Genomic DNA, 18,601 nt, shown 5'->3' with positions numbered 1-18,601 from the left:
ACATGATAAAGCTGCTAATTGCCTGAGAGAAGATTGCTGGGTTACAGTGTAGAGGGAAGCATACTCAGCGACAATTAGCAATAATTCTGTTTCTGTTAAACCTTATAATTCTTATATCAGCACTGCACAGAACTAGACATGGAGCTAGTTTGTGTCTCACTGTACCATTTACTAATTTTTTGACCCTGAGGAAGTAACTTGACCTCTTGTAGCTTTACCTGATGTACAAAATTGAGACAACGGTAAGATGTTATCATCTAAATAAAATGTTGAAATGTTGGAGTGTTCCAGGCTTGTTGAGATGGATGGAAAACACACACACACACACACACACACACACACACGTTCTCTCTCTGTTTCTCTCTTTCTCTTTGTTACTCTGTCTTTCCAATAAGTCTTGTTTTCACTTCCTGCTAAGAATCAGCCTAAAGGTGACTGGAGGAAGAGAAACTAAGTTGTGGTAACAAAGAACAAGACTATGAGTAAGGATCAGTCTTACCCTTACAGACCGGATAAAACCCTAAGAAACAAAATCATTGGGCAAAACCTTTCAGGCCAGGCTTGGTGGCTCATACCTGTAATCCCAGCACTTTGGGAGGCCAAGGCAAGAGGATCATTTGAGCCCAAGGGTTCAATGTCAGCCTGGGCAATATAAGAAGACCTTGACTCTACAAAAAATATAAAAATTACCCGAGCGTGGTCTTGCATGCATGTAGCTCCAGCCACTCAAGAGCTAAGGTGGGACGATCACTTGAGCATGGGAGGTCAAGGCTGCAGTGAGCCATGATCATGCCACTGCACTCCAGCCTGAGAGCCAAAGCAAGACCCTATCTCAAAAAAAATTTTTTTCAAGGAATAGAACCACTGCACATGCTCCTCCTGATCCCCCAAAGTGTAAGATTTTCATGCAAATAGCTATCTTACTAAATAGCTACTTAAGTATCTGGATATAAAAATCAATGCTCCCTAAATCAGCTGCATTTCCATTATGTCAAAAATAAACATATTCAATGTAAATCTGATCTAAATCCCAACAAATACTAAGAAATCTGACAACTTGATTCAATGTGTACATTAATGAGCAAAAATCCAAGAATAACTATGAAAATCCTGAGATGAATAAGGAGATGTGCACTACCATATATAAGGATGTATTATAAAGCTATAGTATTAAGACAATGTGGTATTGAGACAAAGATAAGCAAATTGCTGGTGAAATAGCCTAAGCTCTAGAAAGAGAAACACATATATATGAAACTTTGTGACAGAATTGTCAGTTCATATCAAAAAGAGGATGATTAGGTTTTTTAAATGGTACTGAGACAACTGGTTATACATATGGGGAAAAAAAAGAAATTAGATACTTGCCTCACATCACCTACAGACATGGATTTAAGGCTTAAATGTAAAAGGCAAAACTTTAATACTTCTAGAAGAAAATACTTTGGAATCGGCAAAGATTTCATAAGCAAGACAAAAATATTAATAGTAAAATAAAATACTGACAGAGTAAACCACATCAAAATTAAGAACTTTTGTACATGAAAAGACAAGATAAAGAAAGTCAGGAGATGAGCTGCCAATCAGGAAAAAAATAATTTCAACAGAAGTAAGCCATGAGGATTTGTATCAGGCTAAATTTTTAAACATTTATAAACCAATAAGAAATAGACAAAAGTACACACAATGAACAAAATAAAAGCCACAAACAGATATTTCATGGAAGAAACTACATAAATGGTAACATATGAAAAAGGACTCAACCTCATTAGTAATCAGGGAAATCTAAATTAAGACTACCATAGAGTACTATTTTATAACTAGAAAAATGGAGATGGGGACTAAGACGTCTTCTTACAACATATAAACCAAAAATAAAATTTTAAGGTCCCCCAAGCATCTGAATGGACCCCTCCTCTTGGCCAAGGGCATTCCAAAGTTAACCTGAAAAGCTAGTTCAGGCCATGATGGGAAGAGGGAGCTGAACATGCCTCATCATACCCTCCTCCCTTTTGGAATTACTGATAGAACAGATTCTTTAAATCTGATAAAAAAAAATAAATTACAATCTGTTCTCTCTGAAGTCTGCTGCCTGGATACCTGGAGGCTTCATCTGAATGATAAAACGTTGGTCTCCACAACCCCTTATCACAAGCCAGACATTCCTTTCTATTGATAATAACCAATTGCCAATCAGAAAATCTTTGAATCTGCCTATGACTTGGAAGCCACCCCACCCCTGCCTGCTACTTCCAGTTGTCCTGCCTTCCCAAACTGAACCAATGTACATTTTACATGTATTGACTGATGCCTTATGTCTCTGTAAAATGTATAAAACCAAGCTGCATCCTGACCACCTTGAGTACATGTACTCAGGATCTCCTGAGGGCTGTGTCACAGGCCATTGGTCACTCATATTTGGCTCAAGATAAATCTCTTCAAATATTTTACAGAGTTTGACTTTTTTGTTGACAAATACTAAGTGTTGACAAGGGATTTAGTGGCATGGAAATCCTTATATCCTATTAATGGCAGGGCAAAGTAGTATAACCATATAGAAATTAGCATGGCATCATCTTATAAAATTAAAAATTTATACATTTATAACACCTTCTTTTTCTTTCAGTACCTTTTAAAGATGTTGTTGCTACATTGACTTCTTACTTGCATTATTTCCAACAAGAAATCTGTTTCCTTTGTTCCTCTGTGTGTAGCATGTCTTTTCATCTCTGATCACTTTTGAGATTTTCTCTTCATCATTAATTTTCAGTAATTTGATTATTAAATCCTTATGCTGTTTTCTTCATGGTTTTTGTTGTTTGGGGGGTGTTTTTATTTGTTTTTGTGCTTGAGTTTCATTGAGAATCTTGGATTTATAAATTTATGATGTAGAGGAGAAAAAATAATTTTTCTTCTACCCTTCTGAGTTCTCAGCTGGGACTTTTATAACAAAAGACAGATTAGCAAGAGAAAAACAGATAATCAGGGAAAAATGAGTAACTCCCAAAGAGGTGGCCTAGAATTGTGGCTTATGTAGCATCTTCAACTAAAAGAAAGAAAGGTATTGGGAAAGCAAGCTATGGGAAAGTGTTCAGGAAAATCAAACAAGAGTAAGGTTTATTATGCAGATTTAAATTGGTGCTTCTCCATGGATAAGAGCCTTTTGTGATTTAGTCCTCCTTCTTTTCCCAGCACAGAGAGGGAGATAGCCTAACAAATGGAGATTTCTTTTAAAAATGTAAATTTCTCTTACAGAAAGGTAACTTCTGTGTTTTTAGAATTCTCCTGTGTCTACTGTTTCTCAAAATAATCAGCTCAAAATAATCCTTATGCCAAAAAGTCATATTTTAGGGTGGCACATTCCTGTCTCCTATAAGTTTTCATCAAGTTTGAAAATTTTTTGGTCATTCTTTGTTCAAATATTTTTTCTCTCTGTTACCAGAAAGGGGTCCCAATCCAGACTCCATGAGAGGGTTCTTGGATCTCATGCAAGGAAGAATTTGGAGTAAGTCCATAGAGTAAAGTGAAAGCAAGTTTATTTAAGAAAGTAAAGAAATAAAGAATGACTACTCCATAGGCAGAGCAGCCCCAGGGGTTACTGGTTGGCTATTTTTGTGGTTATTTCTTGATTATATGCTAAACAAGGGGTGGATTATTATTCCTTTCCAGGAAAGGGAGGGCAATTCCAGGAACTGACAGTTCCTCCCCTTTTTAGACCATATAGTGTAATTTCCTGATGTTGCCATGGAACTTGTAAACTGTCATGGTGCTGGTGGGAGTGTCTTTTAACATGCTAATAGTTATAATTAGCATAAAATAAGCAGTAAGGACGATCAAAGGTCACTTTCATCACCATCTTGGTTTTAATGGGTTTTGGCCAACTTCTTTACCATATCCTTCTATCAGCAAGGTCTTTGTGACCAGTTCCTTGTGCTGACCTCCTATCTCATCCTGTGACTAAGAATGCCTTAACCTCCTGGGAATGCGGCCCAGTAGATCTCAGCCTTATTTCACCCAGCCCCTATTCAAGGTGGAGTTGCTCTAGTTCAAACACTTTTGACATATCCACCTTCCTCTTTTTTCAAGGACTCCAATTGTAACGCTAAAGGTTTTTGCCTTAGCCATGCCAAAGAATTGGTGTGGCGGCTGCCTGTGGCGATGGAGACACGGACCAAGAGAAGAAAAGCTGTAGGCTTTATTGAGCAGAGTGACAGTACAAAACTTTTACAGCGTGGAAGGGATTTCGAGCAGGTAGTCAGAGTTCGATTACGCAGTTGCTTTTTAAACTCTTTAAGGCGGGAAATACGTGTAGAGGGAAGATGTTACCAGAGCGAGAAACAAAGGCAGTAAATTATTTTGTGACATGTCTTAGATTTTGAGGAAAACCAGAATTGTAACTTAGGTTTTATTTATTTTATGACCTTGCAGCGGCATGGCAAAGGAAACAGGATCTTACAGGACTTTATAAAGTATGTTTATGAGGAATTGGAATTGGGAGCATAGATAGGGTTCGCTGGTCATAGAAAAATGGGCATTAAATATTCCTTTTAGTTTTGGGGGAGGGGGAAGGGAGAGAGGCAGAGAGGACACGGGGAAGCTTACAGCAAAATTTTTGCTGTTTATAGCTTTTTTGGGGAAGAAAACAGATGCACAAATCCTGGTGTTAGGAATATTTTAAGCGTATATCTTTAATATTATTCATTCAGGACCAAAGTAAGTTCTGATGCAGGAAATGGGTGAGTTTTACAGCTTTCTGAGCCCCTATTTGACCCAGGAAGCCCAGCTGGCCCCTCCTTTCACAATTACACATGTATTAGGCCACTTGAAGTTGTCCCGCACCTCACTGATGCTCTTCTCATTTTCTTTTTAACCCTGTGTTTCATTTTGGATTGTTTTTATTGCTCTGTCTTTGCATTCATTAATCTTCTTTTCTGTGATCTAATGTGCTCTTAATCCCATCCAGCATACTGGTTTTCATCTCTAGAAGTTGGATTTTAGTCTTTTTCTATTTTCCATGTCTTTACTGAGGTAAGTCCCTTCTGGGTTCTCTATCACAGGTCTTGTGAATTGTGCTCTCCTTTTTTGGGAACTGGCCCTATTTCCAGCAGCCCTGTGTGAGTGTAGGGTACTGTTCTAGCTAATGCTTTCAAGTGGTTCTTTCCCGGGGTAGTTTTTTCACATACATGCACCTGTGAAATAAAAAAAAAAAAAAGAAAGAAGAAGAAGAAACCTTTTATCTGAGGAATGTGAGCCCCTTTAAATTATCAGGCTCAGAGAGGCACTGGAATGAAACTGCAGTCACATCACTCCCCCTTGAGCTAAATAATTATCTCACAAAGCCACTTGCTATATGGGCTCCAGACTAACTGATGCCAAACAGCCATAAAATGCCATATGCTGGACACCATAACTCATACCCTACAGTTCAACAATGTAGAGCCAATAACTAATCAATGTCATCTCTGTAAGCCAATGAACATTTCTATCAAAGAACTTTGTATCCACCCACTCCTTCTTATCTTTGCCTTTAAAAACCTGCTTGTAACAAAGGCTGACTGAGCACTCCCTGAGTTAACTTGGAAGTGTGTTCTGGGCAACTGTCTTCACTTTGGCTCAAGTAAACTCTTTAAAGTATATCTTGTGCTTCAGCCTCTTCCTTCTAGATCAACACACTGATTACTACTCTGCTGAATACTTGGTGGGGACCTCAGCAGATCTCTGGAATTCTCTCTGTGTGCAGCTTTTTCATTTCCATTTCTCTGGTCCACGAGCTCTCTAGCCACCTTGATCTCTCCAGACTCAGCTCTGTCTCCTCAATTCTGGGACTCCACTGGGATCTGCCGAGTTCCCCTCCCTGTACCACAGCCTGGAGACCCTCTCAATGCAGTAGGTGAGGCAATTGCAGGGTTCATCTTTTTTCTTCCCTCTCTCTCAGAGATGACTGTCTTTTGTTGCCTGATGTCCACAGTTTCAAAAAAACATTGTTTCATGTATTTTGTTCTTTTGTTTAGTTTAATTTTGTTTCAGGTGAGAGGATAAATCCAGTCTCTGCTACTCCATGTTGGCTGGAAATCTGGCATGTGATTAATAATATTCTAGTTGTTAATTTGGGTTGTGGGTTTATAAATGTTCATTTTCTTATTTTGCATCATTAACCATATACACATATATATTACACATTTTTTTCATTTGTGTAAAATATTAGTCGACTTTTTCAAGTTCTAAAAGAAAGTGAAGAGCCCTGGGCAGGACAAGGGCAAAGAAGTAGGAAGAGTCCGTGGCCAACCTCTTACCTCATGTACCTTTCTGACCCTTCTATCTCTTCTACCTAGAGCACTCCATCTCAGCCAATTTCCCCCGTCCTTGTCACCATGACTCTGAAGGTGCTTTTCGGACACACCAAGATGGTCAAGGAAAAGTGGTGCTGGGTTAGGGGACAGGGAAGATCCTGAGCTTTCATACTTTATGATCTAACAAGCCACTATAGTCTGTGACACTTATGTACTAAATGAGGGTCTTTCAGAATAGTGCTGCAGTGTCTGCACCTGACTCACATTATCAGGCAGTTAAAAGCTGGGGAAGGAGCACACATGAAGAGTTTTTCCATTTCGGATGATAGCTATTTTTAGGAACACAAGCTACATAAATGTTTTAACCCTTTTCCCATCCTTCTCCGCTTGCTGCTGTGATAAAGGAACAAAATCAAAATGGAGTGCCCTTGCTATCTGGGGAAAGATGAAAACTGCATATGCAAAAGCAAACAGACTGAGATTTATAATGAGTTGATCCCTTAAAAGCTTAGGAAAGAATCTCAAGGGCACATAGGAAAATAGGCAAAGGACTTGTTAGACATATTCATGACAACACAAAAAGGTGAAGTCAGGGGAAGAGGAAATGGACAAGGTCATCCCAAATTGAAACAACTTATAAAAGATAAATTATAATATCTCCAGAAATTAACTGTAAACGTCCCTATAAAATCATAGATGAGAATTTTTGAAAATAAAAGATTGAGTAGTAAGAATAACTAAGAATAAAAAATTAATGAGTTCCTAATGGAAACTTAAAATTGAACCACTGGGGGACTTTTTATAACGAACGGCAGTTGAAGAAAAACATCAGGTAAACTTTATGTGAATCTTTGAAAAACACCTCAAGCATTAGCAACTACATAAAAGTTATATATTTCACCTGTCTGAGAGCTGTTACAACAGTATACAAAACATATTAAGCAAAATTGTGCTATAGACAATTACTTATACTCAATTCTTTACTTAAAATTTAGCAGATACACTTGAATAGTTTCTAAAACACATGATCATCAGAGAAGGAATTGAGCAGGAAATAAAGCATTACTGTTTTTTACTCATAAAGAGATGAAAATAAAATAAATTATTGGTCAATTATTTATGAGATTTAAATTATCTTAGCATTTATTTGTTTGCTTTTGAGACGGTCTTGCTCTGTCACTCAGGCTAGAGTGCAGTGACACAATCACAGTGCACTGCAGCCTTAACCTCCCAGACTCAAGCAATCCTCCTGCCTCGGCCTCCCAAGTAGCTGGGACCACAGGCATGAACTACCATGCCCAGCATATGCTTTTTATTTTTAGTAGAGACGGGATCTCACTATATTACCTAGGTCAGTTTCAAATTCCTGGGCTCAAGCAATCCACACACCTTGGCCTCCCAAAATGTTGGGATTACAGGCGTGAGCCACTGCATCCAGTCCGTCCTATCTTTTAAAAAATATATCAAATAATTGTTCATAAATCATTTTCTGTAGTAGAGAAGAGAGCAATTTTTCTTAAAATTGGCAAATAAGATTTTGCATCTACCTTTGAGAAAATCGTATTTGTAAAGTGATTTTAAAAGAATGAAGTCTATGAGTATAATGGCATTATAAAAGTATCAGTGGCCAGGCACAGTGGCTCATGCCTGTAATCCCAGCACTTTGGGAGGCTGAGGCAGGAGGATCCCAAGGTCAAGAGATTGAGACCATCCTGGCCAACATAGTAAAACCCCGTCTCTACTGAAAATATAAAAATTAGCTGGGCGTGGTGGCATGCACCTGTGGTCCCAGCTACTGGGGAGGCTGAGGCAGGAGAATCGCTTGAACCTGAGGGGTGGAGGTTGCAGTGAGCCAAGATCATGCCACTGCACTCCAGCCTGGGCGACAGAGCAAGATTCCACCTCAAAAAAAAAAAAAAAGTATTAATATATGGAAATACAAATGTCATATATAGATGTAAATTCTCCTAATGGTTCTCCTGAGCATCATGATTTTTTTCCACGAATTTTTATTTTAAGTTCCGGGGTACATGTGCAGGATGTGCAGGTTTGTTACATAGATAAACGTGTGCCATAGTGATTTGCTGCACAGGTCAACCCGTCACCTAGGTATTAAGCCCAGCATTTATTAGCTGTTCTTCCTGACACTCTCCTTCCCCCAACCCCACCCGACTGGCCGCAGTGTGTGTTTTTCCCCCACCATGTGTCCGTGTCTTCTCATCGTTCAGCTCCCACTTATAAGTGAGAACAGAGCATCATAATTTTCATTGTCTATCAAATGCTAGAAGCCTACTCTGTCTGCGTTTGTTACTATGTTTGCCCCATTTTTCTAGCTGTTCTTACATGAATTTAAACCTACATCAATGGCTATTTCCTCAACATTTGGAAACAACAGATACTTATTAGAAAGAAAGTATTTTATCCTTCCTGGCTATAGATCTTACATTCCTCTTATATAACAATCCTAATTCCCTCATGTTATCCTAATCAATGAAATGATTTCACTTATTTTTCAAAGAAGTAGCTATTTTACTACAAAGCAGAAATCGCAAGGCATGGGGTGGGCACTGTTATACTCCATCAGTCAGTATGTAAGGGAAATCAAACTGTCTGATTTTGAATCCTGCTTCTACTTTTTACAACCTTGGACAAATTACCGATCTCCTCTTTCACTAGATTTATTATTTATAAAATGGAGATACTAACATCTACTCATAGATTACTGTGAGGTTTAAATAAGAAAATATGTATCAAGCATATTTTTCTGGCATGTAATAAGCACTCTAAAATTTATGCAGTGATGAGGATAATGATCATAGACAATCTGACAGCATCTTATCCGAAGGAAAAAATGCCCATTTCCTTTGAGTAAGTGCTACTGATTCTAGGAATGTGTCCTAAGGAAACAATAAGTCAAATGTTTAAAGGTAGGCACAAGACTACTTATGGTAGTAAGCAATATTTTTTACTAGTCATACAGCAAAAAATTAGAAATAACCTACCTGTTCATGAAGAGAAGTTGGTGAAATAAATTATGGGACACGCATACAGTGGAAAACTTTGGAGACAAAATAGTAAAATAGTTACAAATATAGGCTTTGAATATAAATTTTGACAAACTGAGACTTCTCTCATCTCTTCAGAACACCCTGAGTTCTTCCTGGCCTTTCTTCCTTGCTTTTCATTTGTGTCAGTCAGCTCTTGCTCATATAGCAATCTTAAAATCTCAGTGGCATATAATGGTGAGCGTTTCGTTCTCACTGTTGCAGGGCAGGTGAGGCAGTTCCGCCTCAAACCACAATGTCTAGGACAGCTCTGTTTTGCACTGTGGCCGACTAGCTAAAAAATGTTCTTGTGTCAGCAGTCACAGGAGAACAAGAGGATGAGAGATAATGTGTGAAGCTTCCTAAGTGCTAAGTTTGAAATGAGCACCATGTCATTTCCATTCACATTTCTCTGGCCAGTGAAAGTTGCATCATGAGCCACAGTCAAGAGTCAGAGAGGTACCCTCATGAGGCTGTGGAGAGAGTGTAGATTCAGGGAGCGGTGAGAAACTGGGGCCAGTACGTCAATCTACAGCATGATTTGTCATTTTTCATTCTCTGCCAGTAAGATTGCCAGTCTCTCTGCACTCATTGAATTCATCCTAGTTTCTGTTTAGCTCTCTTTCTCTCTTACCACAATACCTAAAAATCTTTTTGTAGGGTTACAACTCTGTCTCAGGAGCCACCTCAGTTTGGTGGCACAGAGCTCACCACTGGTACTCTGAAACTCTTTTCTTGAAGACATTCCTATCCATGGGCATGGGTTATTTTTCGTCTCCATGGCATCCACATTAAACATTTAATTACCTTGGATTTAGCCAAAATAAACACTCCAAATTTATGACGTCTTTCAGGAAGAGAGTGTGTTTACTTTTTTAACCACAATGGGAGATTGATCCTGTCTGTGTCCCCAGAGGAGCAGAGGCTGGTTTGCGTGAGGGCAGCTCTTGTAGATGTGTGACTTTTCCCATGGCCTCATAGAGGCTGATATAGAAACTTCTGGATCCAAAGGATCGTTTGGAGGCATTAGCCAGGCATTGAACCAATGATAAGAGTGAGGTTTTGCCATATTCTAACCCTAAGAAACAGAAATGGTAGAGGGAAAAACTAATCAGAATGGAATATCAATACAACTTTAGCCTTTCCCTGGATTCTGAGAGTTCATAACCTAAAAATTAGAACTTCAAAGTGGGAGAGATGGGCTAAGAGGTATGAGCATGGGGAAAGCATGTTTCAGAATTCAAGATGTATTTCCCAGAAAAGGAACAGTCAGAAAAGGCAACTTCCTTCCTCTTTTCTAATTTGGCTCTGGAGCCCCAGCAGAACCTCTTCAATATCTTGCATGTTACAGATTTCGCTGCTCCCACCAGCTTGGAGACAACATGTGGTTCTTGACAGCTCTGCTCCTTTGGGGTAAGTTGGACTCAGAGGGGTAGTTAGAAGGGTACAGGCTGTGGCTGTGGGGAGTCAAGAGTTTTGTCTTCCTGTGGTAACTTTGGGTAGAACTCATGAGTGTGGAGACAACTTGTATCTGTGCTTCCATGGTTTATTAGAGTTTATTTTATCAAAAGGATGGGAAGGGGGACCCTGAGGTAGCATTAAGCCTGGAAACACCACAGTAAAGTTTCATTGATAACCACCTGTAGCTTGTTCAGTTCTGTTAGTACTGGATTTTGAGAGACAGAAATAGAAACTCAAGAGACCTGAGTTGATCTCTCACAGTCTACATTAATTCTGTGTCCCCAGTTCTCTCTTCCTCATCATTTTCCCTGGACCAACTGATATCTTTATTCTCTGATCTCTTGCAGTTCCAGTTGATGGGCAAGTGGGTGAGTGACCTCTAACTCAGCTTCTTCTCCTATGCCACTTTCCTACTTCCAAAGGTTGGATCCTATTAACCTGAAGAAGAGCATATAGGGAAAGCAGAGAAAGAAGAAAGATTCATAAATTATGTAAAATCTCCCATATTCAGAGCATGATTTTCATAAAAACCATGTTTTGTAAGCTTTCTTTCTAAAGTTCCCTGAATGAGCTCTTCCCTCTGAACGAAATGCCTAAATATATCTATAATAGCAGGAAAGGGCCAGAATTGCACAAACACTGAAGAAGTCTGCTGGGTTTCCCAACATCCCCTAAACCAGTCCCTTTGCAAGAAAGCAGAGTGGGTTTTTTTCTCCTCAGAAAGATCCAGGCAAATACTGAAAGCTTCAAAGAGAGGAGTTTGAACCTCTGTTTCCAACGCACAAGCTGCGGAAGCCCTGCTCTGTACCTTCAGAGACTGTAGCTCAGAGGACAAGGAACACAGCTCCGCTCGGCTTGCCCAAGTCTAAAACCCTGCTTCATTGCTCCCAACGGGAAAACCTACATCAGTAATTTAATCCTCAGCAGCCCCAAATTCCCAACACCCAGACGAGGATTTCATAACATGAACAGAGGTCTCTGCAGCAGGAATTGGACACTCATAAAGGCTGGCTTTTGTAGGTGTCCACTTGCTTATTTTTCAAGTAAATCTAAATATGTATTTTTCCCTTGTGCTATCCACAAAAGCCTTACCAGTCACTCAGAGCCCTCCCCTTTACTCCACTTGATCTTTTTCTTTTTCTTCTTGTAACCTCCAAGTAGATACCACAAAGGCAGTGATCACTTTGCAGCCTCCATGGGTCAGCGTGTTCCAAGAGGAAACTGTAACCTTACAGTGTGAGGTGCCCCGTCTGCCTGGGAGCAGCTCCACACAGTGGTTTCTCAATGGCACAGCCACTCAGACCTCGACTCCCAGCTACAGAATCACCTCTGCCAGTGTCAAGGACAGTGGTGAATACAGGTGCCAGAGAGGTCCCTCAGGGCGAAGTGACCCCATACAGCTGGAAATCCACAGAGGTAATTATGACTTGGACCAGGAGGGCCAGAAACCACAAGGTCTTCCTCTGCGTTCTCTCCTTTCTGGACACCAGATGTGTGTGTGTCAATTTATCTGATGCAGGTCTCAGCACTATGTACCTACCAGGTGAAACTAAATCAATATACTCAAAACATCACAGCAGGGTCCTTAAACTATGTACCAACAGAACCTCAGCTGGGCCAGCTGTAAGTAGGATGTCTAGAGTGAGACTTAGGCCCTAAGATTGTATCATTATTCCAAATGTATGCCTGCACATAGTACATGATAATAATTCAAACAAATGGGCAATAATGAACAATGAAATATCTTCCTCCCACCCAGTACCCTAGGTCTGCAGTCACCTTCCACAGAAACAAAACTGCATATATATATATATACACACACACATATTATGTGTATATATACATATTATGCATATATATTAGCATTATGATATATAAACTACATATATATACACACTCATATACATAGTTTTAAAGCTGTGGTTGGTAAGAACACTTTTTAAGTATTGTCCTACATCTTACTTTTATCACTTAATAGAAATCTACTTTAAAATGTCTGCTGCACAGCTGTAGCAGAATTAATTTAACCATTCTGCCTATTAGCAAATTTTTAAGATGTTTCCACTCTTTTGATTTTGTAAGCACTGCTGCAATAATCATCTTTATACATACATTCCTGGGGCACATTTCATAGTATATCTGTAAGATAATCTGGACATGGACTTATTGTCATATTTTAATAAATGGAAGCAGAAAAGCCCACCACCCAAAGAAACCTGTAAGGAGTTTCTATTCATCAAGAGATGGAGACTGCAATCTTCAGGGAAAAATGCTTCATTCAATATGCAAGACAAAATAACCAAATGTATTATTTAGTTATTCAGAAGTACTGAGTTTAAACTTCTTTGAAAGTGATCATGCAAAAGTTAATCCACACTAGAGGCAAAATTACCTTTATGCAGACATGGTTGCTGTTAGAGGAAATGTGTTTTAGCCAAGGAAATGTTGAGAATGTCTGAGGGAAGGCTTGATATTTCTTGTGTGTCCCTTAGGTCTCTGTAAATAAGTTCTTAGGATGGAGAGGTGAGGGAAGCTGACAGAGCTGTTTCCTTTTTTTTTTTTTTTTTTTTTTTTTTTTTTTTTTTTTTTTTGAGACAGAGTCTCACTCTGTCGCCCAGGCTGGAATGCAGTGGTGCGATCTTGGTTCACTGCAACCTCTGACAGAGCTGTTTCAACAAGACACTTTGGACAGTTCAAGCAGAAGTGTCTCATGATTCAAGTGACAACAAAAGGACTAGGGCTGGGAAGAGGCAATTTTCTTCACCTCTAAATAGACTCTAGGACACCCACATCAGTGACTTATTGAAAATCATATCTTTTTTACATCACATTTTCATGTGAATTTTCATTGAAATGTAACTTATGTACAGCAAGCCATAAATGTACACCACAGTAAATTTTTGCAAAGTAAACAACATCCCGATCTATTTTAGACATTTCCAACACCTCAGAAACTCCTTCTTGCCCATTTCTAGTCCACCTCCTGACACTGACTTCCAGCACCATAGTTTTTTTTGCCTCTTTTTGAACTTCATATAAAGGGCTACAGTATGGGACAGGATGTACTCTTTTGTGTCTGGTTTATTTTTCTCAACATTATGATTGTGAACTGTATACGGTATAAATTGAAGTTCATTTGTTCTTATTACTGTATATTTCATATTTTCCCGTTCTGCTGAGGGACTCGGGCTGTTTCTGGTTTTGACCTCTTACAAATAGTAATGCTGTGGACATTTTTTAAACATGATTCAAATATTTTCTACCATTACTAGTGTTTGACAGTTTCTGATGGAGGTATGTTACAATTTCCCACTCTTGGATACACAAATGCAAATTAAGCATTTCCTTAATGACTATGATATTGATCATTTTTCACATGTTTATTACCTATTTGAGTATCCTTTTTTGTAAGGTCTTTTTGACAATTTTTCTATTGTCTGTCTTTTACTGACTTATAGGAGTTATTTATATATTCTGGATATAAGTCCTTTTTCAAGTGTTTTAAATATCTTCTCCCACTCTGTGGCTTTTCTTTTCACTATCATATTATAGTTTTGTTTGTTTTCAATGAACAAGACTTGTTAATTTTACTACAGTACAATACACCAAAAATTTTGGTTGGTGCTGTCTATGCCCTATTTTAAAATGTTTTGCCGCAGTCAGCCACGGGGAATTCAATTGCAGCTCACTGACTCTGAGTCATTTCAATTTAATCAGTATATGCTAAGACCAAGAAAATGAAGCTGGTTGGTGGACCCGGGTCCTAATCATATGGCTGACTCCAAAGTCGTGAAGATGGGGGAATGATTGCTGAGTAGGAAATTAGTAATGTCTGCTAAAAGCTGCATCTCGTGAATTTTGATATATAATACTCCCACTACCATTTAAGGTTAAAAATTTATAAATTTCCATTATACATTATTTTATTCATGAGTTATTTAGATGTTTTTTGGAGGGTGGTTTTTTGTTATTTTTTGTTATTTTTTTTTTGTTATTGATTTCTCATGTTATGGCACTTTGGTTAGAATTTGTGTTAAATATGGTATCAGTTCATTAGTATTTGTTGAAAATTGCTTTGTGGCCTAATTCACACTTAATTTTTCTAACATTGCATGTGTGTTTGGAAAGCATATGAATTTTCTTTCTAAAGGAGAGCATCCCACAAGATCAAGCCTATTAATTGTGTCATTCAAATATTTTCTACCATGACTAGTGTTTGACAGTTTCTGATGGAGATGTGATACCATTTCCTACTCTTTTGGACATATGAAGCAAAGATGGCAGTGTTTGGGCAGTGCAGTCTTTCAGCGCCTCCTGGCTGTGGGTGGGAATAAGGGAGGGAAGATAATTAATTATATTTGGAAGCATTATATCCGTATCCATGACTGTAAAATTCATGCTACGTACGGCATAGAAACACTTGCCTTCCAGTCTTAGATAAGTTCTGGAGGGGGGAAAAGCACTATTGTCTCTTCTCCTTCTTGGTCTCCTAAGAGCCCCATTTTTATTTAGCCAAACCAACTGCCTCTGGAGAAAAGAAAAGTAGTTGAAACATTTTTGGTTATGTGTAGAGGTGTACGTCAAAAGGAAGAACTCATTGACTTGGAGCTTGTTTTGCTGGTGGTATCATTGATCTTACATATGTGAGTATTCATATCAATGTAGTGGGATGTTTATATCTGGATGTTTGCCCTTCTGTGTGTTTGTCTTAGGATGTGTAGTCCTGTTAACAAATTTGTCAAGAGTTGGAGTGTATTTGTTTTATATTGCTGTGTAACAAGTTTAGCAGCTTGCAACAACATACATTTATGATCTTCCTGTTTCCATGGGTCAGGACTCCCATCACAGCTTAGCTGAGTGCTCTGCTGAGGGTCTTCCAAGGCTGCAGTCAGGGTGTTGACTTTGCTGTGTTTCTTTTTTCAGCTCTTCTACGCTCACAAGGTCACTGGCAGAATTCAGTTCTTTGTGGTTCTAGGACTGAGGTTCCTACTTTCTTGCTGCACGTCAGTAGGGGGCCACTCTCAGCTCCTAGAGGCCCTTGACTTGTGGTGCTCTCATAGGTCCTCTCCTGGCATGGCAGCTTACTTCTTCAAGTTCAGCAGGAGACCTTCTCCATCCAGACTGCTAAGATAGAGTCTTACATAATGTAGCAATCCCAAGAGTGACATTTCATCACCCTTGTCATATTCTCAAGGGGATTATACAAGGGAGTGGGTCATTGGGATCATTTTAGAATTCTGTCTACCATGCTGTATGAACTGTTTTTGTTTCAATCAACTTCTGAGATCTGGAAAGGGAAGATAAGAAAGGGCCGTGTGCACAGTTGCCAGTAAAGATTGCTTTTCTTTCCACCGAAGCTAAAGATATTTGAGGAACTGGATATAGGCCTGAGATTTAGCAGAGCTCTGAGGCTGGATGTTGCAAGGAGAAGAAACAGAAAGCCCACAGGGCCAAGCTTGGGCCTCCTTGTACCTCCTCCACTGTATACATACATTTTGGGTTCACTTTTTTCAGACTGGCTACTACTGCAGGTATCCAGCAGAGTCTTCACAGAAGGAGAACCTCTGGCCTTGAGGTGTCATGCATGGAAGGATAAGCTGGTGTACAATGTGCTTTACTATCAAAATGGCAAAGCCTTTAAGTTTTTCTACCGGAATTCTAAACTCACCATTCTGAAAACCAACATAAGTCACAACGGCGCCTACCACTGCTCAGGCATGGGAAAGCATCGCTACACATCAGCAGGAGTATCTGTCACTGTGAAAGGTATCGTATAGGAACAGTCATAAAACTGATAGTCCCTCCCCCTGAGGAACCATCATAAATAATCTAAACTCCTCACTTTAATCTACAAGCGAAGAAACGGGGCTCCAGAGAAGTCAACTGCCTTACTAAAGGCCACACCATGACCAGTAGCTGGAACCAGAACTGAGGTCTCTGGGTCCCAGTCCATTACTCTTTCCGGTGTACCGCAGCCCCCATCAATAATCACAGGAGCTAATGTCAGTGTCAGGGCATAATGGTGGTCCATTTCATCCATCTTATTTTAGTTGTAAGGAATAGAGACTCACTCTAGGTAGCTAGGAGAGTTAGAAAATAATGCCATGGAATCTCATGAAAGCTCCATAGAAAGAGAAACCTGGAAAACATGAGGAACAGGTTATACTGTCCATCTACCTCTCAGGGACAAAGCAGCCTCGGTGGCACCACTTCTTCCTGAGCATCTGCAAGCTAAGCAGTTTGCATATGGCCTTGCTCTGACCCTTTCACAGCCTTTCCTCCTAATACAATCACTAGCAATTTTCTCTGTCTGAAAAAAAAGAAGTTCACTCCTGTGGGAAAGAAATTATTGTTCCAGATTATCCTTCTAAGTCAGGAACACAAGTAATGAGTCACTGAAATGGCAAATGTGTGAGTCAGGGTCTACTCCTAGTTGACCACTGCCAGAAGGGCACGGTTATCTACCAGATGACATAGCCATTCAGGGAAGGATGGACCATGTAGAGCAGGGGTTCTCAACCCTTACTGGTCCGTGGCCTATTAGGAACTGGGCTGCCCAGCAGGAGATGAGCTTCCTCATGAGCCAGCAGTACAGCCTGAGCTCCTCCTCCTGTCCAATCAGTGGTGGTATTAGATTCTCATAGAAACATGAACCCTATTGTGAACTGCGCATGCCTGATGATCTGAGGTGGAATAGTTTCCTTCCAAAACCATCCCCACCCCACCCCCCGGCTGTGGAAAAATTGCCTTGCACAAAACCCAGCCCTAGTGCCAAAAAGGTTGGGGACCACTGGTGTAGAGGTATCCTCGGTAGGACTGAGCAAGCTGGCAACCCTAATTATGTTTATTAGGACACCCCAAGAATGGCTTTCTGCTGGAAGTAAGAAGGGTTAATGCCTTATGGATGCATTTTCTAGGGCCAGGTTTCCCAAGGGGGTAAAGCATGTGTCTTTTGTGAAAAGGACCTGGATGCTAAACAGGTAACCCTGTCCCCCATCAACTTTCTCCTTAGAGCTATTTCCAGCTCCAGTGCTGAATGCATCCGTGACATCCCCGCTCCTGGAGGGGAATCTGGTCACCCTGAGCTGTGAAACAAAGTTGCTTCTGCAGAGGCCTGGTTTGCAGCTTTACTTCTCCTTCTACATGGGCAGCAAGACCCTGCGAGGCAGGAACACGTCCTCTGAATACCAAATACTAACTGCTAGAAGAGAAGACTCTGGGTTTTACTGGTGCGAGGCCACCACAGAAGACGGAAATGTCCTTAAGCGCAGCCCTGAGTTGGAGCTTCAAGTGCTTGGTGAGTGAGAATGATGAGAGGCCACCAGCGCAGGAGAAGGGACTCCCTTATCTCCCATGGGACTGAGGTTTGTTCAAGGGTTTCATGGCCCAAAGAGGAGGGGTAAGTCTCTTCAGGAAAAGCCCACAAGCAGACCTTTCCTTCCTTGATTCAGAACATCACTCTTCTCCTCGCAAAGTTTATTAAATTTCCTTTCCTTTCTTTTTCTTTTTCCTTTGCCTTTCCGTCCTCCATTTCTTTCCTTCATTTTCTCCTCTGTCCTTCTTTTCTTCTCCTTCTTTATTTTATTTTCCCCTCCCTCCCACTCTTTCCGCCACCCCATAACCCCCCTTCTCACTCTCTCTTCCTGCTTCCCTGTCTCCCTCCCCCTCACCAACAATCTCACCAACAATTTATCAAGTTCCTCCTATCTATTTTCGTAGGTCTGGAGATATAAAAATGTTTGAGCATAGTTTTTGCTTCAAGGAGCTCACAAGGTGGATTTATCAGACACTGATTTTGTAAACTGC

At 40.0% G+C, this 18,601-nt stretch overlaps 1 protein-coding gene across 1 annotated transcript in view; it reads left to right on the top strand.

Annotated features, from left to right (window-relative positions):
• FCGR1A (Fc gamma receptor Ia) overlaps positions 1–18,601 on the top strand; it is a 50,039-nt gene that overhangs the window by 30,608 nt on the left and 830 nt on the right. Inside the window, 5 exon segments of the mRNA XM_045377340.3 lie at positions 10,686–10,747; positions 11,143–11,163; positions 11,957–12,211; positions 16,310–16,561; positions 17,808–18,092. Of these exon segments, the coding sequence (XP_045233275.2) occupies positions 10,717–10,747; positions 11,143–11,163; positions 11,957–12,211; positions 16,310–16,561; positions 17,808–18,092 (844 nt within the window). The 5' untranslated portion in view covers positions 10,686–10,716.

The sequence above is a fragment of the Macaca fascicularis genome, chromosome 1 (assembly GCF_037993035.2).
Source record: "Macaca fascicularis isolate 582-1 chromosome 1, T2T-MFA8v1.1".
NCBI lineage: Eukaryota > Metazoa > Chordata > Mammalia > Primates > Cercopithecidae > Macaca > Macaca fascicularis.
The sequence above is the reverse complement of the archived record's forward strand: the minus strand, read 5'-3'. Positions and strand labels throughout refer to the sequence as shown.